Source organism: Eptatretus burgeri, chromosome 5 (assembly GCF_056783735.1).
Source record: "Eptatretus burgeri isolate ZD-2024b chromosome 5, Ebu_testis_v1, whole genome shotgun sequence".
Taxonomy (NCBI): domain Eukaryota; kingdom Metazoa; phylum Chordata; class Myxini; order Myxiniformes; family Myxinidae; genus Eptatretus; species Eptatretus burgeri.
This window is the reverse complement of record NC_140965.1, coordinates 24461876-24487468: the sequence shown is the minus strand read 5'-3', so window position 1 is coordinate 24487468 and position 25593 is coordinate 24461876. Positions and strand designations below refer to the sequence as shown.

Here is a 25593-nt window from a genome sequence, read left to right as displayed (position 1 = left end):
AGTCGCGGCCGTAGCTGCATTGGGAACCATGCCGGGATTGCACGGCAGCGCGCGCGGGGTCCATGCTGTGCGACGCACGAGGCCGCCACGTGCGCGCTTGCGGGAGTGAAGCCCGGTTTGTAAACGCACGGGGTGGATTTGCCGATCCCGCGGACGGACAAAAGGTAGGCAGGATAACGGATTTGGACCAGATGGGTTCTCCACGCGAGCGTATTTGTGAAGCTCCAACGAGCAGAGCACATATGTTTGTGTGGGGAACCCCCTCGAAACGCGAGGCTTGTTTTTGATGCGCAGGGTGACGTCATGGCTGCACGCATGGTTGGAATCCGGCAGGAGGGGATTGAATCCCTGCCGGATGGTACCGTCCAAAGAGGGACGAGGTGTGTGAAACGCGAACAGCTGCCATGACGTCACGGAGAGTAAAGCGCAGGCTGCGAGTTGCCGCGCTGGTGCGCGCGCATTTAAGAAAAAAAAAAAGCAAGCCTCGCTTCGGGTGAAAAGGATTCCCGGGCAAGGGGTGGAAGACCCCCTTGCCCAGGGCACAGGACACAACTAGTTAGGGGGAAGGGTTAGTTCAGTTAGACTGGCTCCATGGGGCAGGATAAGTCCTCATGGGGCCCATGGAATGGATTAGTTAGAGGGATTTTAGTCATATTTAGGATGGGAAATGGATTTGAGGACAGTGACAGACTTTGGATGTGTAGAGGGGACGTAGCTTAGCTACGTAGTGTTAAAAGGATGTGCTATTAGTGTAAGGGATGATGAGGGAGCAAGAGGTAGTTATGGGATTTAGTGAGAAGAATGGCAGTGATCAGCGATGTGTGAGGAAAAGAGTGAAATGGAAACATGGTGAGTGAGTGAGGCCAGCGGGCCTGAGTGTATGGAGCGAATGTGGAATGCATGGTGCGTTGAGTGATTGGGGGGAGGAGTGACTCTCACCCAAGGGTCCTCAGGGTCAGTGTAAAGTGAGTTAGGGGGTTAGTCAAATTGACAAAATGGAGGTCGTTTTGCTGTTGGTGGGAGTGTAGGCTCGAAACTCGTTTGGAGGGGTGCAGGAGCCCTGTTGACGGGCTAGGAGCATTGCTGCGAACTGTGAGTATCGCTGAGTGGGTGCACCGGGCTAGTCAGCCACGGTAGGCCAAGGGCCCATGGGCCGGGATAGCGTAGTGGGCACGGGTGGCCCGCATGATGCGGGCCCCGTGGCGCCAAATGCCACGGGGGCAGTGTACTGGGCACGGGCGACCCTCGGAAAGGGACCCGGGGCGCCAACATGCCACGTGGGCATCAAGGGGGGGGGGGTAGCCGAGGAGGGCACTCCCCAGTTTTTAGGGAGATGGTAGGCTCGGAGGCAGTGTAGTGCCCGGGGTTGCCATTGTTGGAGAATCGGCAGAGGGTAGTTCCTGCCAAGGGAGCCACGCGTCCCAGCCATGAGACCGTGTGAAGGAAAATTGGGGGACATTGACCCGAAATGTCCAATACAATGGCCCGAAATTGTATTGGACACCAACACAGGCGACGGGGATCTTGGTTGTTATAACCGATAGTTTTAGCGAGCGGCGCTTGTTGAAAGCCCCGGGGTAGTTTAAAAGTTAATGGTTAGGGTAGTTAGGAAGTGTACCCCTCCGCACCATCCATCCCTTCGCTCTTGTTGTGGGCCGCTGGACCCACTTTGGGTAAAGATCACTGAACTCCGAGGAGGCCATCCTGAGGCTTGAGTTGGGCCTCGACACAGGACGCTAGCTCTCCCTTATTCCCCTCCAGGAAGGGAACGTAGGGGTTGGGAGTAGGGGAGGAGACAGGATAGGTTAGCCGAACAAGGACGATAAAGGGGGTTAGGGGACGAGTTATAGTAGTGGGGAAGTGAAAATTGAAATAAAAAACAAGCAGTCATAGACTGGTACTTACAAAATCGTCAACGTGACGTCTGACCTTGTCTCATAAAAGCTGTCTCGTAAGAAGGTAGCGACGCAAACCAGAAGTTTCTACGATGATTCTGTACCAAACCATCAAAAATCGAATGTTTTGGATGTTTGACCTCACTGTGACCTTGACCTTTGACCGATTTTGACCAAAATCTAATCAGCACTAGCCATCAGCCTCCTGAATCACGTGGTGTAATTTGACATTGGTAGCTTCTTCCGTTCTCGAGTTATTTGTACCAAACCATCAAAAATCGAATATTTGACCTCACCGTGACCTTGACCTTTGACCGATTTTGACCAAAATCTAATCAGCACTAGCCATCACCCTCCTGAATCACGCGGTGTAATTTGACATTGGTAACTTCTTCCGTTCTCGAGTTATCGTGCCTACAAACAAACAAACAAACAAACAAACAAACAAACAAACAAACGGAAGGCATCAATATACTTACGAAATCTTTACATTTCGTAAGTAATAAGTTGGGGCTAAATTGGGTTTTGACAAATTAAGGGAGTGGGTATGGACCGAGACAGGCAAAGGCGATATGTTGGGAGGGAGACAGTAGGGTTCGTCCAAGCCCACCTTCCGAGTGGCCAGCACCACCGCACTCCCTCCACCAACCTCCATTTCAAGGCAAGAGGCAGGCCACTTCATCTGCTGGCTGTGTTTGCTACGAGGCCTGTGCCGGTCGATCGTCTGCCGGCTGTTTTATGACAAGGCCTGTGCCGGTCAGCTTCACTGCTGGCTGTTTTCGCTAAAGCGGCCTTGCCTGCCTTTGCCTTGGCCCATGCCTGCTGCCCTCGTCCATTTTGCCCCGTTCTGTTTTGCATTCCCCCCCCCCTGTTCATTACCATGTGCGAGAGGATCATCGCGCAAATTTGCAGGGACTGCCCTGTTGGCAGTTGCAACACGGGATTGCACTGGCGGCCCATGCACCGTTTTTGTTCACAGAGTTCATTTCAAAAGGGGGAGGCCTTGGACTGCATTTGAGCAGCCTGGCCCCCTGCTGTGACTGTTGTTTCTTCCTGCAGAGTCCATCGATCCTGGGCCATAGGGTAGTGTTAAGTTGTACTTGTAAATGTGTTTTGCGCCCCCGGCATGTGAGTCTTAGCGCCGGCAATTTATTTAAGTCGTCTGTATGAGTGAGTTTGTTTAGTTAGTTACTCAACCCGTAGGTTATTTATTTTGGGGACACAAATACACTGAATGTCGCACTCAGGGATCCGAAGGTAAAACGTATTAGGGGAGAACTACACATGATGGCACACGAAAATTCGACGACTCGGGACAAGTCTGTAAAAAAAAGGGAGGGGGTAGTGTTACGGCTGTGGAAATTCGCAATACACCATAAAGGGTCCTGAGATCAGTTATGACGCTAAGTTTATGTGCAGATAGTTCCCCGCCGTTGTTTAAAGGGAATTTCTTCGTGCTCACCGGGCTGCAACTCTTTGAGAGCCGTTTTTCTTTTTCTATCGTTATTTTGAACAAACCTCCACGCAAGCAACAAGCCGCGTTGAAAACCGTCGAACGAAAAAGGGAACCAAAAGAGTTCCGATGGGCGTGCGGATTTTTCCCGCTTATTTCTCCGAGGAATGTGACGGAGGCAGGGGGAGGGCAGCTCGCCGCCGATTGGTGGATGAACAGCGTGAGGCGGTCGGGGTGAAGGAACGCCCCTTTTGGGGAAGCTTCCTGAAGGGAGGTGGAGCCAGAAGCGGGGTGGGCCGAAGGGCGGAGCCTCAGATTATAAAAGGGCGGACGCGCACGAGGCTCGCTCTCTCTTGTCCATGAGTTCTCGCCCTGTGGTCCATCATCCGTTCTCTCTCTGGTCCATGAGCTCTCGCCCTGTAGTCCATCATCCGTTCTCTCTCTGGTCCATGAGCTCTCGCCCTGTGGTCCATCATCCGTTCTCTCTCTGCTCCATGAGCTCCAGCCCTGTGGTCCATCATCCGTTCTCTCTCTGGTCCATAAGCTCTCACCCTGTGGTCCATCATCCGTTCTCTCTGTGGTCCATCATCCGTTCTCTCTCTGGTCCATGAGCTCTCGCCCTGTGGTCCATCATCCGTTCTCTCTCTGGTCCTGAAGCCCCTTCTGCCCTTCAGTCTTTTCTTGTTCGGTCGTGGGTCGCGAAAACACCAGCAGCAACGCCGGAGAGAGCTCGCTGACCACGCCAGGGGCCCGAGGTCAGGCACGGCTACGCAAGGCCGTGGGGAGTCGACGTCGCCACCTGCCCACCATCGCGCCACGAGGGCGCGGGTAAGACCCTTCAGTCTCACGGGACCCGTTCGGTCCTCCAGTTCCCGTGCCATAAATGTTTACGAACCCCGTCTACCTCCTTGCCTTTGGGGAGGGTTTTTCTTTGTTTTCGTATGCATGCTGTGGCGCCGTGTCCTGCCAAGTGGAAACTGTGTATAAGTGACTGTGCTTGTGAATAATAATCGTAGTCGGTGGTATTGCTTTTGCTTCTATGTGCCTGTGCATTGCGTGACTGCCTTGGCTGTATATACGTGTGCTGTTTAAATAAATGTCCTTGTGTGAAATGTATCCCATTCGTCATCTTTTTCCTTTTTGAAAGTGCCATCTTGAATCACGGAATAAATTAGTTGAGGGTTTTGAACGCCCGGTAAACAGAATCACATTCGTCGAGGTCGGCGATAACACCGCTCGGTTATCACTGCAGCACGGAATGGACCGCTTAAGCGGTTCGTGTCCTCAGCCGACCTGCGGCGAGGTACGATCCCCCGGTCGACGACTCACGCAGGTACTTAGGTAGGTCGAATTTGGCGAGCAACCCGATCCTGCACGGGTGGGCAATTGGCACGATCGTGGTGAGGTTAAACCCCCACCCGTGACTGGCTCCTGGCAGTAGTTCCAGGAGGGTCACGACTGAATTGTCTGTCCGGTGGGCGACGCGGCTGCCATTAGAGGTACGCGACCGATCGCATGCCAGGCGGGCCAGAATTTGTAACAATATGGTGTCCCAAAAATATACAACTTTTAAAATGCTTTGTTTGATCCTCAAAAAGCAGTAATTTTGTCACTAATGCTTCATTTCTTATTGCAGAGATCCTGAAGTTTATTTTGATACCAAGCAAGCACCAGAAAAATGCCAAGACTGACCGTACAACAACGGACTGAAATTGTTGAACTTTGGCACCAGACGAAAAGTGTCATACAGGTGCAATGTCTTTACTCGAGATATTTCGATATCCACTTGCGCCAAGCACCAAACTTTTGTTTACCAATGTGGGAACCATCTGTGACCTTCACAAGGGTCACAGTGGTCGGAAGAGGACAGGTCGTAGTGAAGAAAATGTGGAAATGGTGAGACAGGCGGTTGTTCGGGGTCCAAAAAATCGATTTGACGACTTTCTGCCAAGACAAACATTCAGAAGAGCACCATTCATAGGATCCTTCGCCAAGACATTCATGCCTTTCCATACAAAATTCAAACAAACGGTGCTTACTGATCAACAGAAACGCAAACGACTCGACATTGCAAATTGGTTCTCTGGAAAGTTGGAGGAAGATGCAGACTTCCTCAAAAAACTTCACATGACGGACGAATGCCATGCTCACTTGTCCGGGGAGGTAAACAAGCAAAACTTTCGGTACTGGGGAACTGAAAATCCTGGTAATGCATCAACTGAACTGGTGCCTCGATCTGTTCTCAAAGTCACCATGTGGGTGGCGGTTGGTTGGTATGGGATAATGGGTCCATACTTCTTTGAAGATGACCAGGGACGCACTTGCACGGTAAACCAGAGGAACTATCACGAAATGATTCAGGAATTCTATCTGCTTGAACTACGTACTCAGGCCCGTAGGAGAAACAACCTGATCCAGATGGGAACCCAGTGGTTCCAGCAGGATGGGGCACTGCCCCATATAGCCAGGGAAGCAAGGCGTTTTCTCAAACAACATTTTGAGGACCGCTTTATCTCCCTCTACGAAGACGTTGAGTGGCCACCGTATTCTCCTGACCTTACTCCTCCAGACTTCTTCTTGTGGGGGTATCTCAAGGACAGGATCGATGGAAACCCTAGGCCTCACTCTTGATCAGCTGAAGGAAAACATCCACCGAGAAATCCAGAACATTCCTCAGGAAACGTTTCCCAAAGTGATGGAGAACATGACCGTGTTTGCAGGCAGTGATCGGACAACGTGGAGCCTACGTCGAACATGTGGTCTAAAAGAAAACGACGATTCTATTCCAAAATTTGAATTTTGGTGGCAATTTTGACATTGGTACAATAAACTTCAACTTTTCAGCTTTCTATCCAGCCATATATCTTTTTAAAAAATGTTATGACCATCCTCTTTGCAGATGAAAAGTTGTATATTTTTTGGGGACACTATGTATGTATGTATGTATATATATGTATATATATGTATATATGTATATATATATATATATATATATATATATGTGTATATATATATCTTCTTCTTCTTCTTTCGGCTGCTCCCGTTAGGGGTCGCCACAGCGGATCATCCATTATGATCCGCATAGTGATTTGGGACATGTTTTACGCCGGATGCCCTTCCTGACGCAACCCTGGTCGCCTCTTACGACACAGGGATATGGTACACCTATTTTAACCGGGGTATACACCGGCCCAGTATACTGGTACTCATTTCGCCGACCTCGGAAGGATGACAGGCTGAGTCAACCCCCTGGTGTATTAATTCAGTGGCTCAACGGGGCTTGAACTCAGGACCTCTTGGATCCCAAGCCGCTGCCCGAACCACTGCGCCAACACCTGGCTCATATATATATATATATATATATATAAATATATATATATATATATATATATATATATATATATATATATATATATATATATATATATATATATATATATATATATATATATATATATATATATATATATATATATATATATATATATATATATATATATGTATATGTATGTATGTATGTGTATATATATATATATATATATATATATTCAGCAGTGTAACCGGGCGTAGTGGCGTGCGCCTGTAATCCGGCTACTTGGAGGCTTGGGATGGAGGATCGCTTGAGGACGGGTGCTCTGCATTGGGCCGCAATATGAGAGGGTGTAGGGCAGCCCGGAGTCATGGCGAAACCCAATCCATATCCCTGTGTCATAAGAGGTGACCAGGGTTGCGTCAGGAAGGGCATCCGGCGTAAAACCTGTGCCAAATCAGTATGCGGATCATAACGGATGATCCGCTGTGGCGACCCCTAACGGGAGCAGCCGAAAGACGAACAACAACAACATATTCAGCAGTGTATCAAATACTTGTTCTCCCCACTATATTTTATATATATATATATATATAATCAGCAGTGTATCAAATACTTGTTCTCCCCACTATATTTTATATATATATATATAATCAGCAGTGTATCAAATACTTGTTCTCCCCACTATATTTTATATATATATATATATATAATCAGCAGTGTATCAAATACTTGTTCTCCCCACTATATATTGTTGTGGTTACCAGATTCGCAAACCACCATTCAGGTCCCTTAGGTGAGGTATCTCGGCAAGTACATGTGTAGTTAGGCCCAAACCCGTTGTCTAGTGGGAATACATGTCATTTATGCGTGCTGCGACTCTTCAGGATAGCCGTTTTTCTTTTACTATCTTTATTTTGGACCAACCGCCATGATCACAACCACAACATCAACCACCGACCACAACCACCGCTTCACCACAACCGCCACGACCTTCACGCACACCTCACAACCGTAGCATCGCCACCGTTCTTGCCCCGCTGTGGGTACCGGTGTTGGACTCATGCAGAACGCGCGTCGAACAGCGTGTACAAAATCACGGATTTTCTGCTTCAAAAACGGATCAAAAACGACACACGCCCACTTTTTGCCGTCCAATCGGTGAGCGAGGGGCGATTTGGCCCCGCCTCCAGAACGATCGATATATGCAAATTTGTGGATCAAAAAGCCTTCACGCCCACTTTTTCTCGGGCCAATGGGGAGCGAGGTGAAAGGTCAAAGGGAGGGGGTCAAAGGCGAAGTTACGGGGGGATAAAAGGACGGTGTTCGTCAGTCAGAGGGAGAATCGCAAAAGAACGGAAAAGAGTCGGTCGGAGAGTCAAGAAGAGGAGAGTCTGAAGCAGAGGGTCAAGACTTCGCGGGCGGTGGAGCTGCTCGTCGTGTGCGTTGGAGTCGGAACGGAGGGGACGGAGCGGTGGAAAGGCGGCGACACCAGACGAGGGGGTGCTCGCGTCGTGCAGGAAGCTGCACCCGAGGGAGGCCGACAGCGCGACCTGGCCGAGGTGGAGACGCTCGTCGCACATAATAAAGATCCTCTATACCCCGAGCATCAGCAACCCCCTCCTGTTTCCCCCCCCCGCGCTGAGATAGTGCGACCAAGGGGGCCCGTTCCCACCCCCTGCCAGGCACTGTCCACGAGGCCCGCGGAGAGAGGCGCCATCGCCGCTCCGCGTCTCATCACCAGACGGGTAGGCCCGACCCGGTCTCGGCCTCAGGCCTGCCCCATTCTTGGGGGATTTCTTTTCCTTGGTTTTGGGTATGTGTTGTCGGCGCCGTCTGTGAAGTAGAATTGTATAAGTGTTGCCGTGTGCTCGGTAGTCGGTATTAGCTCTGCACTGTGTTTTCACTTTTATGTTTGCTTTTTGTGTAAATGGAAGTGTGTTTTCTTTTTTTTGTGTGCATTTGGTGGAATTGTATTTGTGTGCTTCCCGTGTGCCGCGAATAAATGTGCTTTATTGTTGAACTGTTTCCCGCTTCGCTTCGTCTTTTCCTCCATTGAATCCCCATCTAGCTTCACGTAAAGGGTTGGTAGTGGGCTGAATACGCCCGATAATTAATCGAACCGTCGAGGTCGACGATAATACCGCTCGGTTATTCTGATAGTACGGAACGGGTCGCTTAAGTGGCCCGTGTCCGAAGTCGACCTGCGGCGAGGTGCGATCGCCCGGTCTACCCTCCGCGTGGGTACTTAGGTAGTTCGAATTTGGCGAGCAACCCTATCCCACGCGGGGGCTGATTGGCTCGATCGCGGTGAGACCGAAAGGTCCACCCGTGACTGGTTCCCGGCGTTAGTCCGAGAGGGTCACGACTGGATTGTCCGTCCGGTGGGCGACGTGCCGCGATTCGAGTTACGTGGCCGTTCGCACGCCGGCGGGCGCGAATCCGCAACACTGGTGTCAGGAGTGGGATACAAATTCATCGCCCTCCTCGCGGCACTGGTATTGGAGAGCGGGACAACAGGCTCTCCTGTCTCCAGCGAAATTTACGGGAATCGGTCCAGGGGTGAGAGAAGCGACCCCCGATTCCCTCCAAATTACGAGCGAGCAAATTAACCCTTCACGAGAAGCAAGATGGCGTCTCAAGGCGAGCGGGAGCCGGGGGTATTAGAAATGGATGTAGAATGTGTAGAATCCATGGTCCAGGATGGAATCCCCGAGCAGGAAATGTTGATTGTGCAGGAACACGGACTCGCCCAACTGAACCCAGGGCCCGAGGTGGGTGCGGCAGCGGCCGCGGTGTATGACACCTCCCCCCCCCCTCTCCACCAAAACCCTTCCCCAACCCTTGCCGAAACGACTCAGCTGAGTGCATCCAACATGGCCCAGCTATGCGCCATGCTGGCGGCAATGAACGAAAAGATGAATGCGAAAATGATCGAAAAAATGGATGCAAACACAAACGAAATGAAAGACATGAACAAGCAAATGAATGAAGTGAAAACGACGATGGATGCGAATACACAACACATGAACGAGAAGATGGATACAAATACAAATGAAATGAAAAACGAAATGAACAAGCAAATAAACGGAATGGAAGCAAACATGAAGGAAGAAATGAAAAAGTTCCGGGGTGAGACGCAGAACATGGGCCGATGCCTGCAGGCGGGCATGAAGGCCGTGACCAGGGAGCTGGGAATGGCGACTTCACGTGTGGGAGCAAACGAGCTGGGTGGGGGTGCAACGGCTGACAGGCCCGCGGTGGAGGCGGGTGAAAAAATAATTCGTGGAACGTGTTGGGCGAGGGTCGTGACGATGACCGAAAGGGAAAAATTAAATGGGGAGACCAAAACGTGTGAGACGAGACACGAGGTGACGACAACAGAAATAATAGTTGAGACAAGGGAGGTAAAGGGTGAAGAGTTGGCAGAGACACGGGAGATGGGAACGATAGAGGGAAGACTACACGATGAAGACGGGGTAAGTGACGCACACACGGAGGTCGTGGAGGACAATGGGGTTGAGCTCGCGGAGCGTGTAGAGACCCAGTGCGAGCACCTGGATGGCCTCCTCCAGGAACGAGGGGAGGGAGTCTGCCCCCTTGAGGCGAGTCACGACCAGGTGAGTTCGGTCGTGCTTTGCGAGGTTGAGGGGACGGGTGCTGTGGACGGGTGCACGGAGAGCTTGGGGGGTATAGAGGCCCCGGAGACCCTTGTGGGGACACGAATCCCCAGTGTGGTTGTCCCTGTGTGTGTGGTGCAAGGTGTGAGTGCGGCACCGTGTGTGGAAGCGACCCCGCGTGTGAGTGGTGTGGTGGCGATGGTGCCAGAGTGCGTGCTTCCCAGCACGCCGTGTGTGGATGAGGCACCGTGTGTGAGTGAGGCACGGTGTGTGGATGAGGAACCGCGGTTGAGTGCCCCCGCGTGTATGAGTGAGGGACGTTGTGTGGAAGAGACCGCGTGTGTGAGTGTCGCCGCGTGTGTGGATGAGGCACCGCGGGTGAGTGCCCCCGCGTGTGTGGATGAGGCACGGAGTGCGAGTGAGGCACCGCGGGTGAGTGCCCCCGCACGCGTGAGTGAACGGCCGTGTGCAAGGGAGACCGTGTGTGTGAGAGAGCGGTATGTGAGGGAGATGTCGGTTGGCATGCGGGAGCACGCAGCCGCGTCTCCCCGTGTGAATGTGATGGTGTGGACTGTGTGTGTCGTAACACGCAGGTATGCGTGTGTAGAATGGAGACGGAGACGGCGACAGAGGAAAGAAAGCCGGGTAGCGGCTGTAGCTGTTTCGTGCACCGTGCCGGGTTCACCCAGCAGTGAGCACGCGGTTCGTGCTGTGCAACGCACGAGACCACCACGTGCTCGCTTGCGAGAGTGAAGTCCCGGTCCGGAAACGCACGCGGTGGATTTGCCGATCCCGCGGACGGACAAAGTTTAGGCAGGTAAATGGATTTGGACCGGACGGGTTCTCCACGCGATCGTGTGTGTTCAGCTCCAACGGGCAAAGCACATGTGTTCGCGTGGGAAACCCCTCGAGACGTGGGGCTTGTGTTTTTTTTTTTTTATGCGCACGGTGACGCCATGGCTGCACGTGGGGTTGGAATCCGGCAGGAGGGGTATCTCTGCCGGATGGTCCCGTCCAAGGAGGGACGAGGAACACGTGCAGCTGCATGACGTCACGGGCAGGTGCAAAGTGCGCGAGCTCTGAGTTGCCGCGCAGGTGCTGCGCATGGGAAAAGAAAAGAAAAAGCAAGCCTCACTTTCGGGTGTACAGGATTCCTGGGCAAGGGGTGAAAGACCCCCTTACCTGGGCACAGGATGGAAACTAGTTAGGGGGAAGGGTTAGCTTAGTTAGACCGACTTCATGGGGCAGGGGTAAGTCCTCATGGAGTCCGTGGAATGGATTAGGTAGAGGGATTTAGTGAGCTTTAGGTTGGGAAAGTGATTTTTGGGACATATGAGGACATGGATGACTTGTGAATGTGTAGAGGGGACGTAGCTTAGCTACGTAGGTTAAATGGAACGTGCTATAGTTTAAGGGACGACGTGGGAGCACGAGTTAGTTAGGGGATGCAGATAGAAGGATGGCAGAGTTCAGCGGTGTGTGTGTTGAAGAGTTGGTGAGTGAAGTGGAAGCATGTGCTTGGTGAGTGAGTGAGGCCAGCGGGTCTGTGTGAATGGAGCGAAGGGGGAATGCATGGTGCGATGAGTAATTGGGGGGAGGAGTGACTCCCGCCCAAGGGACCCCGGGGTCAGAGTAAAGTGAGTTAGCTGGGTTAGTCAAATTGAAAAATGGAGGTCGTTTTGCTGTTGGTGGGAATGTAGGCTCGAAACCCATTTGGAGGGGTGCAGGAGCCCTGTTGACGGGCTTGGGAGCGTGGCTGCGAAAGGTGAGTATCGCTGAGAGGGTACCCCGGGCACCAGGCTAGTCGGCCGCGGTAGGCCATGGGCCCATGGGGGGCCGGGATTGAGTAGTGGGCACGGGTGCGCCTGCTTGGTGCGGGGGCCCGGGGCGCCATTAGCCGCGTGGGCAGTGTTGTGGGCAAGGGTGACCCTCGGAAAGGGGCCTGGGAGGCCAGCCTGCCACGTGTGCGTTTCAGGGGAGGTGCCATGGGGGGCACTCCCCGGTGTTAGGGAGCTGGTAGGCTCGGAGGCAGTGTAGTGCCCGGGGGTGCCATCGTCGGAGATTCGGCAGAGGGTCGTGCCTGCCAAAGGGAGCCACGTGTCCCAGCCAGGAGACCGTGTGAGGGCACGGAGAGAAAATTGGGGGGCGAGGCCCGAAATTGTGAGGACACCAACACAGGCGACGGGAATCTGGGTTGTTAGAACCAATAGTTTAAGCGAGAGGCGCTTGTTGAAAGCCCCGGGGTAGTTTAACAGTTAAATGGTTAGGGTAGATTAGGAGATGTACCCCTCCGCACCATCCATCCCCTCGCTGTCGTTGTGGGCCGCTGGACCCACTTGGTGTTAAGATCGCCGAACTCTGGGGAGGCCATTCTGAGGCTTCGTTGGGCCTCGACACAGGACGTTAGCTCTCCCTTATTCCCCTCCGGGAAGGGAACGTAGGGGTTGGGAGTAGGCTAGGTGACAGGGTAGGTTAGCCGAACAAAGACGATAAAGGGGGTTAGGGGACGATTTATAGTGGGGAAGTAAAAAAAAAAAAAAAAAGTTGGGGCTAAATTGGGGTTTGACAAATTAAGGGAGTGGGTATGTACAGTGACAGGCAAAGGCGATAGGTTGGGAGGGAGACAGGTAGGTAGGTCCGAGCCCACCTTCCAAGTGGCCAGCACCACCGCACTCCCTCCACCAACCTCCACGGAACGGCAAAGGCTGGCCAGCTTCATCTGCTGGCTGTGTTGCTGCAAGGCAGAGGCCGGCCCACTTCATCGGCAGCTGTTGTGTTGCTGCAAGGCCTGTGCCGGCCGGATCATCTGCAGCTGTGGTACTTCAAGGCCTGTGCCGGCCAGTTCATCTGCCGGCTGTTTGCCTGCAGCGGCCATCTTCTGCGGGCTGTGTTTGCCTGCTCACCTTTGCCATGCCATGCCCACTGCCCACGTTCACCAGCCCCGTTCAATTTTTGCTTTGCCCCCCCTGTTCATTTCCATGTGCGCCAGGATCCGCAAGGCAACAGTTTGCAAGCTGCAAGAACTGCCCTGTTGGCAGCTACAACACGGGCCTGCAGTGGCGGCCCGTGCACCGTGTTTGCGTTCATGCATCCATTCGTTGTGCTCATTGCGTGTGCCACTTGAGCTGGCACGGAGACTGCGTTTGTGCAGCCCATGCACCGTTGTGGTTCACTGCGTTCAGTTCAAAAGGGAAGGCCTTGGACTGCGTGTGAGCAGCCAGCCACGTTCCCTGTCACCTGCATTGTTTTGAGCCAGAGACTGCATGCGGGCAGCCTGGCTCCCTGCTAACTGCTTTTCTTTTGCAGAGTTCAGTGATCCTGGGCCATGGTTTAGTGTAAAATTTGTAAGTTAAGGTAAGATGTACTGTACATATGAGTGCGCCCCCGGCATGTTTGTCTTAGCGCCGGCAATTTTATTTAAGTCGTCCGTGTGAGTGAGTTTGTTTAGATAGTTACGCAGCCCTCAGGTTATTTATTTTGGGGACACGAATACCATGAATGTCGCACTCAGGGATCCGTAGATAAAATGTACTTGGGGAAAACTACACATGATGGCACACGAAAATTTGACGACTCGGGACGAGTCTGTAAAAAGGGAAGGGGGTAGTGTTGTGGTTACCAGATTCGCAAACCACCATTCAGGTCCCTTAGGTGAGGTATCTCGGTAAGTACATGTGTAGTTAGGCCCGCACCCGTTGTCTAGTGGGAATACATGTCATTTATGCGAGCTGCGACTCTTCAGGATAGCCGTTTTTCTTTTACTATCTTTATTTTGGACCAACCGCCATGATCACAACCACAACATCAACCACCGACCACAACCGCCGCTTCACCACAACCGCCACGACCTTTACCGTCACAACTCGCCACCATCGCATCACCGTCATCTCGCGCCACTCATGGGCACCGATGCTGGACTCGTGTAGGGCGCACGTTGAACAGCGTGTACAAAATCACGGATTTTCTGCTTCAAAAACGGATCAAAAACGACACACGCCCACTTTTTGCCGTCCAATCGGTGAGCGAGGGGCGGGTGGCCCCGCCCCCAGGGCGATCGATATATGCAAATTTGTGGATCAAAAAGCCTTCACGCCCACTTTTTCTCGGGCCAATGGGGAGCGAGGTGAAAGGTCAAAGGGAGGGGGTCAAAGGCGAAGTTACGGGGGGATAAAAGGACGGTGTTCGTCAGTCAGAGTCGGAACGAGAGAGTCAGCAGAACGGGTCGGAGAGTCAAGAAGAGGAGAGTCGGAAGCAAAGGGTCAAGACTTCGCGGGCGGTGGAGCTGCTCGTCGTGTGCGTTGGAGTCGGAACGGAGGGGACGGAGCTGTGGAAAGGCGGCGACACCAGACGAGGGGGTGCTCGCGTCGTGCAGGAAGCTGCACCCGAGGGAGGCCGACAGCGCGACCTGGCCGAGGTGGAGACGCTCGTCGCACATAATAAAGATCCTCTATACCCCGAGCATCAGCAACCCCCTCCTGTTTCCCCCCGCGCTGAGATAGTGCGACCAAGGGGCCCCGTTCCCACCCCCTGCCAGGCACTGTCCACGAGGCCCGCGGGTTGCGGGGCCATCGCCGCTCCGCGTCTCATCACCAGACGGGTAGGCCCGACCCGGTCTCGGCCCCAGGCCTACCTCATTCTTGGGGATGTTCTTTTCCTTGGTTTTGGGTATGTGTTGTCGGCGCCGTCTGTGAAGTAGAATTGTATAAGTGTTGCCGTGTGCTCGGTAGTCGGTATTAGCTCTGCACTGTGTTTTCACTTTTATGTTTGCTTTTTGTGTAAATGGAATTGTGTTTTCTTTTTTTGTGTGCATTTGGTGGAATTGTATTTGTGTGCTTCCCGTGTGCCGAGAATAAATGTGCTTTATTGTTGAACTGTTCTCCCGCTTCGCTTCGTCTTTTCCCCCATTGAATCCCCATCTTGCTTCACGTAAAGGGTTGGTAGTGGGCTGAATACGCCCGATAATTAATCGAACCGTCGAGGTCGACGATAACACCGCTCGGTTATTCTGATAGTACGGAACGGGTCGCTTAAGTGGCCCGTGTCCGAAGTCGACCTGCGGCGAGGTGCGATCGCCCGGTCTACCCTCCGCGTGGGTACTTAGGTAGTTCGAATTTGGCGAGCAACCCTATCCCACGCGGGGGCTGATTGGCTCGATCGCGGTGAGACCGAAAGGTCCACCCGTGACTGGTTCCCGGCGTTAGTCCGAGAGGGTCACGACTGGATTGTCCGTCCGGTGGGCGACGTGCCGCGATTCGAGTTACGTGGCCGTCGCACGCCGGCGGGCGCGAAGACCGCAACAATATATATATATATATATATATATATATATATATATATATATATATATATATATATATATATATATATATATATATATATATATATATATATATATATATATATATATATAAATAATCAGCAGTGTATCAAATAGTTGTTCTCCCCACTATATTATATATATATATATATAATATAGTGGAGAGAACAAGTATTTGATACACTGCTGATTATTTATATATATATATATATATATATATATATATATATATATATATATATATATATATATATATATAATATATATACATCAGCAGTGTATCAAATACTTGTTCTCCCCACTATATTATATATATGTGTATATATATATATATACACATATATATATATATATATATATACATATATATATATATATATATATATATATATATATATATATATATATATATATATATATATATATATATAAATATATATATATAATATAGTGGGGAGAACAAGTATTTGATACACTGCTGATTTTGCAAGTTTTCCCACTTACAAAGCACCGGGAGGTCTGTAATTTTTATCATAGGTACACTTCAACTGTGAAAGACGGAATCTAAAACAAAAATCCTGAAAATCACATTGTATGATTTTAAAATAATTAATTTGTATTTTATTGCATGAAATAAGTATTTGATACATCAGAAAAACAGAACTTAAAATTTGGTACAGAAACCTTTGTTTGCAATTACAGAGATCAGACGTTTCCTGTCGTTCTTAACCAGGTTTGCACAGACCAGAGCAGCGATTTTGGCCCACTCCTCCATACAGATCTTCTCCAGATCCTTCAGGTTTCGGGGCTGTCACTGGGCAATACAGACTTTCAGCTCCCTCCAAAGATTTTCTAATGGGTTAAGGTCTGGAGACTGGCTAGGCCACTCCAGGACCTTGAGATGCTTCTTACGGAGCCACTCCTTAGTTGCCCTGGCTGTGTTTCGGGTCGTTGTCATGCTGGAAGACCCAGCCACGCCCCATCTTCAATGCTCTTGTTGAGGGAAGGAGGTTGTTGGCCAAGATCTCGCGATACATGGCCCCATCCATCCTCCCCTCAATATGGTGAAGTCGTCCTGTCCCCTTTGCAGAAAAGCATCCCCAAAGAATGATGTTTCCAGCTCCATGCTTCACGGTTGGGATGGTGTTCTTGGGGTTGTACTCGTCCTTCTTCCTCCAAACACGGCGAGTGGAGTTTAAACCAAAAAACACTATTTTGGTCTCATCAGACCACATGACCTTCTCCCATTCCTCCTCTGGATCATCCAGATTGTCATTGGCAAACTTCAGACGGGCCTGGACATGCGCTGGCTTGAGCAGAGGGACCTTGCGTGCGCTGCAGGATTTTAATCCATGACGGCGTAGTGTGTTACTAATGGTTTTCTTTGATACTGTGGTCCCAGCTCTCTTCAGGTCATTGACCAGGTCCTGCCGTGTAGTTCTGGGCTGATCCCTCACCTTTCTCATGATCATTGAGGCTCCATGAGGTGAGATCTTGCATGGAGCCCCAGACCGAGGGAGATTGACTGTTATCTTGAAGTTCTTCTATTTTCTAATAATTGCGCCAACAGTTGTTGCCTTCTCACCAAGCTGCTTGCCTATTGTCCTGTAGCCCATCCCAGCCTTGTGCAAGTCTACAATTTTGTCCCTGATGTCCTTAGACAGCTCTCTGGTCTTGCCCATTGTGGAGAGGTTGGAGTCTGATTGATTGAGTGTGGACAGCTGTCTTTTATGCAGATAACGAGTTCTAACAGGTGCAGTTAATACAGGTAATGAGTGGAGATTGGGAGGGCTTCTTAAAGACAAAACCAACAGGTCTGTGAGAGCCGGAATTCTTACTGGTTGGTCGGTGATCAAATACTTATTTCATGCAATAAAATGCAAATTAATTATTTTAAAATCATACAATGTGATTTTCAGGATTTTTGTTTAAGATTCTGTCTTTCACAGTTGAAGTGTACCGATGATAAAAATTACAGACCTCTACGTGCTTTGTAAGTGGGAAAACCTGCAAAATCGGCAGTGTATCAAATACTTGTTCTCCCCACTGTATATATATATATATATATATATATATATATATATATATATATATATATATATATATATATATATATATATATATATATATATATATGTATATGTATATGTATATGTATATGTATATGTATATGTGTATATATATTTGATGTCAAATGAATCATCTTGAGTTCTCCAATCTTTAATGAGCAAACAATTACTCGACATTTCAATCAGCACACATCGGCTGTATCTACTGTGGTTCCTGTTTATAGTACAGTGAGTTTACCACGCTTGCATTCTTGGAACACCATTTTTAATTTCCTTTCCATGATCTCCTGGAAAGTTTAAAAAGAGACCATCTATATATTGAAAAGGCAAAGGTTGTACAATTTATGCCTGATGTTGACTTAATGGTTAGGATGGTGGGCTTGGGATCCTAGGATCCCGAGTTGAAATCCCACTTGGCTGTTGAATTAATACCAGGTGGGGATGACTCTGCCTGTCATCCTTCCGAGATCGGCAAAATGAGTGCCTGCTTGCTGGTATACTGTGTTGGAGTTGCGACCCATCCAGGATTGTGCCCAATAGCCAAGGAGATTGATTAGGCAGCACCAAAGCTCTGTGCAGAGTATGGTCCCGATGGATGGAACGCGCAAATTGTGCATCCACTGACCTTTCTCAAGAGTACATAAATAACTAAGTCCCCTTTATATCAATACAAAAAGGGGGTGGGCACAGCCAGACCCACCAATCGATGACTTTCTGGAACTGGACCTGTGACCTTCAAATTTCAGTACGTTAAATCAAACCCACCACACAACAATTCAATTAAATCGATGTATCACAAACAAACATGAATGCAGCCCTTGCTTCTGGCGATTGTTGTAATGGAAAACAATTCAGCGAAACTAATGTAATGGCCTGTGCCACCAGAAAGATTGTGACCGAGTGTTAGAAATTGGGGGTGGGGGTGGGGGTGGGGGGGTAGAAGTATGTGTGGGAATGAATATGATTTAACAAAGTGCAACAAATTTAATCCAAATTGGATACTATGTTGAATGCTGGGTAATACGGGTTGATAATGGAGTATCCCTGGTGCGTTTCTGCATGAGTGGGCCAAACGCTCGTGGCAAGTCGACCACCACCTCCATGAGTGATGCAATAGTTTTCTCCACATGCCATGCCTCCAAAAATCCATCTTCTGGCCTTCTTGGGGATCACACCTGAAATGCTGATGCTATTCCATGATTGATAGAACACTTGACCAGCCTTCAGCCCATGTTTGGCAATGGCAGATCTCCTAGGATAATTGAACTCGAAGGTCTTGCGATGCTCGGTGATTCATTGGTCTGAGGTTCTTCCTGTCTTACCAACATATTCAGCCCCACAAATAGAGAATCATGTAAACCGCTACTGTCCAGTCACTCCTGGGCAGCTTGTCCTTGACATGCATCAGTGCCTGCCTCGTCGTGAATACAGGTTTGAAATTTAACCTCACACCTGCCGATTTCAAAACTCTGCCAATCCTTTGTGACACACCCAACAAAACCAATAACCTTTCCAAATTTGTAACTGCTCCCTTCTTGTGAGGTTTAAACCGACAACTTCCAATGACAGTCCATTGTTGTTGAATAGCAGGTTGCAGCTCCATGCTTGCTTTGTTGGGGTGGGGGATGGGAACCCCCAAAACAAAGAAGGGGAACCAAATTTATAATGGCAAGGAATTGCTCATTTGAAACTTTCTGAAAGATGAAAAAAAATTGGTACTTTCATAAGTTGCATTCCCATTATCTTAATTCTGATTGAGTCATTTTGAGCTTGTGCTTCAAGTGCATGCTGAGGTGATATTTTTGTTTTACAACGACCATCGTGTGCCCACTATAAATAATTTTACCATTCCAACTGACAGTGCAATTGTTTTGCCATTCCACCATTCCAAATCGTTGGATGCATTCATTCCTTTTGATTCATTCATCTGTCAACATATAAATTCCTGCCTGACAAGTGACCGGCACTGATATGACGTATTGTTTTATCAAAGAACTGTTCTGATTCGTTCAGAGATTTGTACTGTGCTTTTCTTCGCTGAAGAATTGATCCTTAATGGATTAAATATCCAGGGCTCTGTGTTGGCACAAGTCACTGAAGAGTACTTTCCATTCTACCACTGTACCCATATGCATGAAATGTGTACACGCTCACAGAATTCCAACTTGCTGTGTTCAGATTTAGAATTTTCCAAGGAAATGTGGGGTAATGTTAAGGATGTAAAATTTATCATTTTGTGCACATTTTCTTGTTATTTATTTTAAAGTATGGTAAAGTACTCCTGAAATTCAATGCTGTGTTGACTTGTTTTGTTTAACAGAAAAAGGATGATGAAGAATCTGAGACGGATGACATCAGCATCAGTATGGAAGAACTATTCATGAGAGATTTCTTTACGGAGGTTTGCAACTCGCTAATCGGGTTCAGTGCTTGGTTCTCGGTAAATACATTAACACCGTTTAAGAACACCTCTTCAGTTTGGTGTAATCTCCTTAAGTGGAGGTGGAACTCTTTTGTTTTCATTTTCAGGTTACATTCTCAGGACCAAGTTGTGTTGTGTATAAGTTGCAATTGAGGTTTTTTTTTTTTTGTTTTTTTTCTTCGTCTTCTTTTCTTTTTTTACATACATTGGCCAACCAGGGACCGTAAAATCCCTTTGAGGTTTCCGTTTGGTAACCAGAACCATATTTGAGGTGTCAGAGGGCTGCCTTTAAGTCAATTTCAGAAATGGCTGGTTTTATACCCTCCAGGACACCATCAGCTGTTCTATTATTGAGTGGAATGATGCCTGTTAACCTGGGCATTGGTCCTAGGATCCCAATCCCACCACCCTAACCATTAAGCCAACACCAGGCATATAAACTGTTACACTGCACCTTTAATAATGTAAGTGGCTGAACAGACTCATAAATGAAAAGGGCATATTTTAATGCTTGGCAACGGTCATAATACAGCACCTCAAATACCCTTGCACATTGATTTTCATGTTGTTTCAGAGGATGTCCCACTAAATCAAATACAAGGCACACAACGATAAAGTGCATAAGAAAAAAAACAATCACATGTAATTAAAATGAATGATGTGATGGCTTGGCAACATTCGTATTTGGAATCGGCGTCCTCAAATACCCTCACAAGTGAATTTTCCTGTGGTTTGAGAGGATGTCCCACGGAAATGAAAAATATTACAGTCACACGACTCGAGTTATTGAAGATCATTGTGCCCACCCGATCACGGTACGTGAGAACTGCATTTATTCTTCATAGAAAAAAAAAACTCATGTCGATAATTTATTACTACGTGAGGAAAAATACATAACTGCAGCCATTTGACCAGTTTGCTGCCAAACGTAGTCGTAGTGATGAAATGAAATTTGGGAGTCCTGGTGGTGTCGTAGTACTCTGGTTGTTCGTTAAATGTCGAGATAAATCATGGGCCTCACTGCTTGCGGGGTCCTCAGACTCAGCCGTGAATGATGAAAAAGATTTGGCGTTATTCACTGAGCTTTGTTGCGAGTGATGTGCAGAATTGGAAATTGATCTCGGTGGTACAAAACACAAGACCGTCTGCTTTTACGTTCACTTGCTGAAGTTGTCACATCAATCTTGTACAATTAATACCAAGGAGAGGTCCAGGTGGGATTCTTCTTCCCTCCTCTTTATTATCCCTCCCAGAGGGAGCGTGCATGATCTCGTGTTGTGCAATTAACATCACGATATTGTACAAATACGCTCAGAAATGGTCATTCGCAGGTGACTTGAACTGTGATTCTGTAATTAAAATGTTATTTGGTTGATGTATTGCGAGCTGTCTGTCAACTGCTACGGGGGAAGTCGGTGCGTTTCACTTGTTTTGATATTTATAACAGTTGCCTGACCGTTCTATTCACTCCAGTTGCCCTGACCAATTTTCATTGGTTGTCCCGGTCACTCAATTTGGCAGACTGCCAATCCTCATCCATTGCATTCTGCCATGTGAATAGTTTGGGACATCTTGGCTATCTCACCCTCACTGCTTAACCCAACATTCCCACCTTCTTATGGCACTGACTTCGACTTTGCCTTATCCTTTTTTTATTGATTTAATTTTTAATGATGCTTTTCTGTCTTTTTTTTTCTACTTAATTTATTTTAAACCTTAATCCTCCATTCATTTATCTTGTCTACCTCCTCTCTATGGCAGGTTGAAAATGTGAACGCAACTTTTGTGAAAATGGAAGAAAATCTCAAACTCATGCGTGAAAAGCATTCTGAAATACTTTCAACTCCACAAGCAGATAATGGTATGTTTGCAGACTGGAATTGGGTACCCAGCCAGCACCATCAGTCGGTCATAGGTGCCAAAATTGCTCCTCCATCTTGAAAAAACATCCAACCAAACACCCAGTGTATACATCCCGAGTGCTTGGCATCGAGCCACAAGCCACCCGGTTGCAAATACTGAAATACTGGTTTATTAGCACACTGTAACTGGCACCTGGCAATCGGCACATAACAAACACCCAGCTGTTGACAACCCATCATAATACTTATCATGTTATCTGCATAACAAATGTTCAGAAATCTTATTTCCTTTTTTTTTTGTAACTTAGACAGGAAGGCAGAGCTTGATCAGCTGATGAGCAATGTCAAAAAAGATGCCACGTCAGTCCGGACTGTGCTGAAGGGTATGTCACTTCCTTCTCAGAGATGTGGACAGTTATCATTATACTTGTACATGAGTTGTGCTTTGGTGTAACCGAAATTAAAAAAAATCCTTTTTGGATATCGCGTATGTCAAAGTGAAGAGAGAATGGGAATAAGGTTTGAATGCGATGGCAGTAAAAGAAGGAAAAGGGACGTTAAGGTGAATTAATTTATTTATTTTTAATCTGAATGTATACAGTAAACCCTTAAATATTGAAGGTTTGAATGGCATAGGTTTTGACCAATCACAGCAACGTCTTTATTTCCCCACCACAACCATTTTGTTAGTTATCGTATGGTTTAATTTTGACCAATCGTGGTTTTTGAGCTTAGCTGTAGGGTTATCTCGGACCACGACCATTGATAACGGAATGTCGCTAAAGTGGAAAGCTACAGAACAAAAGTGGTTCTTTTAATTTTATGTGTTTGCTGGTTTAGGAACTGCAGAACAATTTATAAAACGAACACATCGACCGATTATGAAGGAAAACTATTTGAGATTAAAAGGGGCGCACTGGTGTGGGTGAGCGTTTTAAGCTGCTTTCATGCAGCAAGAGACTCATAAAGCGATCTTTAAATTCATTTTAGATGTTTATTTCAATTGTGATTTGTTTCTTTTTGGCTGCCACCCACCTTCCTCTAAATTTTCTCCAAGCCCATGAACCTAACCCCCTTATTCGCATCGGAAATAGGTTTTGAATGTCGTCGTATTTTCCAGGAACGTAACCCAGCGATGTTTAACGGTTCACTGTAATAGATTGTCCCTTCCTATTGATTTTTAGCTTCCATTTTGGAATGCAAATCTGTTGGGCCTTTCCTTGAAGAAAGCTTCATTTGGGACCAACTGCATACATCTTGGGAGGGTGGTAGAATCAAGAGAGGGTAGAGATGGGATATGTTGTGAATGTCACTTGTTTCCTTTTACTAAGCATGGCATGACAATGTGTCAGAATATATACAGGTAAATGTTTAAATTTATTCGTTTTTCATTGTTATTGCATTCTGTTTAGAGATTAATGGTTTTGGAAGACGTGCTAACCTTGTGTTGTGTAATATTCACGAGCATGATTGCTTGGCTTCCTGGTGATTGTTTTCAGCCATGGAGAAAAAGATCGCAGATGAACAATTTGGAGAAAATGTGTCAAAGCAACGAATCCAAAAAGTACAGGTAACGAACCACAAGGCCAAGCGATTACACCATGACAATTACCTTGGATATTATGGTAATGGCTTCAGGGGTAAAAGGGGAATAGTTGGTCATAGTTTTCACAGTACATGTTAAGCATGTAGTAAGTGTATAGCAGGCAGGGTCGAGATTGCTCGAGTCGAGTAAATCCCTTTGTCTTCCCTCCCAAATGTTCGTCATGCAAATCTTCCCCATCACCCCTCCTACACAAGCCCCATTTCCCCACCTTTATGTTGCATGTGGCTTTCCCCCCGTTGTAATGTCATGTGTGTTCCGAAAATTAAAATGAGTCGGTACAGGTTCCAAGTGGCCTCCACGAGTGAGGTAACCTTCGAGATCATTCCATGGGAGGAGACTTTTTGTCGAGGTCCGGATGCCCATCGGTGGGGAAACAAAATGTAAACTGTTCAGCGTGGTGGAGATGTGTGCTCCACTGAGTGCTGTTCTCGTCGTATTTTGACTTCCTTCTCATTACCATAACATCCAACATTTTGTCTTCCAGTATTCGACACTTTCTCAGAAGTTCATGGACATCATGACTCATTACAACACAACACAGTGCGAGTATCGTGAACGATGCAAACAGCGCATCCAACGACAGTTGGAAATTGGTATGACATTCAACAATATTAAAACTGGTCTCTTTTTATAGTTCCACTTTGAGACCGAATTGGTCATGTGCCTCCCACATTGCGATTCATGGTGGATTACGGTATAACAGAGTTGCGAGTATAAATGCCTCCGAGATGTCATTTGTGGTGTTAAAACCCTTTTTGGTGTCTTTATTTTGTTTTGTGTACACATTGTTTATATATCTGTTTGTACATTTGTCCATTTCCACTGGCATGTCTGTCCTTATCCATATTTCGAATTGCCTGCATTTCTAAAAGGACCATGGCAAGGAGCACTGTATCTTAAGTTTAGTGTTTCCCTATTGATACTTGGAACAACCTTGGAGTGAATGAAGTCAAAAGCCTGGCCATATGCACATTGTTTGCTTAAGGCCCGGTCACACCTTGACGTTTTAGCCAGCGATGGCAACGTGTTAAAATTTATGTAATACGCTGGCTTACGTTGAACTTTTGATGTTTTTTTTAAAGATTCGGACGTATTCATAGCGACTTGGTCTTATGTATAACGCATTGGTAACTACACAGAACGTTTCGTTGTGTTATAGATAACTTATACCAACGAATGCTGAACCTGTTGTCGGCCTACACAACCGATGCCCAACGATAGTCTAACTCAGGCATAGCGCGTTGCACGCATCGCCGACGATGTCGTGGCGTAGCCTATTAAAAGGCTGACTCACAACGATTCAAATCATAACTGCCATAGAAATGGAAGGGTCAAAATCGCGGTCACACCTTGGCGATCTTGCCAGCGTATGCCGACGTAACAAAAAGTGTCTAAAACGTTGGGGCACGTCGAATACGGTATGGGTAAGTTTGGTATGCACGAGTAGAACGCTAAATACGCTATCATAAGTCGTAGTAAGTAGAGTACGTCAAGAAATTTTGAACATGTTCAAAATTTTACGACGTACTCGGCGTATGACACACGTTCGCATGCGATGAGGATAAGTTTTACACACGATATGTGGACGCTTACACACGTCCACAAAGGCTACTTATAAGCTACTCGTAAGTCGAAACACGTCGCGGTAATGTCTTTTTTACGCGAAACTTATTTCTAACTTATGTTTGACGTGCTTTGAACCAATTCTTTACGTAGTCCCAACACACATCGACGTATGTAGACGTATTCCAATGACGTCTTCCGGTCGACAAAAAAAAAAAAATGAATGTGTTTCTAGCTTACAACTGCCATATAAAGACGTGTTCCCAGCGGTTTTGGGAATTGGTATATAAAAATGGTGTTCATGTGAGTCATACGCCGGCATACGTCGTGAAATTTCAAGCATGAAAAAATGAGGACAACCGAAAAGTACAACGTTTAAAGCCAACGTACAATGACGTATGGCAACGTACTACGACGTATGCCAGCGTGCTCTCAATGTTATCAAAACTTACCCATAACGTATTCAACATGTGCCA

At 47.7% G+C, this 25593-nt stretch overlaps 1 protein-coding gene across 1 annotated transcript in view; it reads left to right on the top strand.

Annotated features, from left to right (window-relative positions):
- Positions 1-25593, top strand: part of LOC147026083 (syntaxin-1A-like) — a 61543-nt gene that overhangs the window by 16208 nt on the left and 19742 nt on the right. Inside the window, exons 2-6 of the mRNA XM_085881125.1 lie at positions 19985-20065; positions 21848-21947; positions 22257-22331; positions 23448-23518; positions 24039-24147. Coding sequence (XP_085737251.1) covers positions 19985-20065; positions 21848-21947; positions 22257-22331; positions 23448-23518; positions 24039-24147 — 436 coding nt within the window. The remainder of the gene's footprint in view (positions 1-19984; positions 20066-21847; positions 21948-22256; positions 22332-23447; positions 23519-24038; positions 24148-25593) is intronic.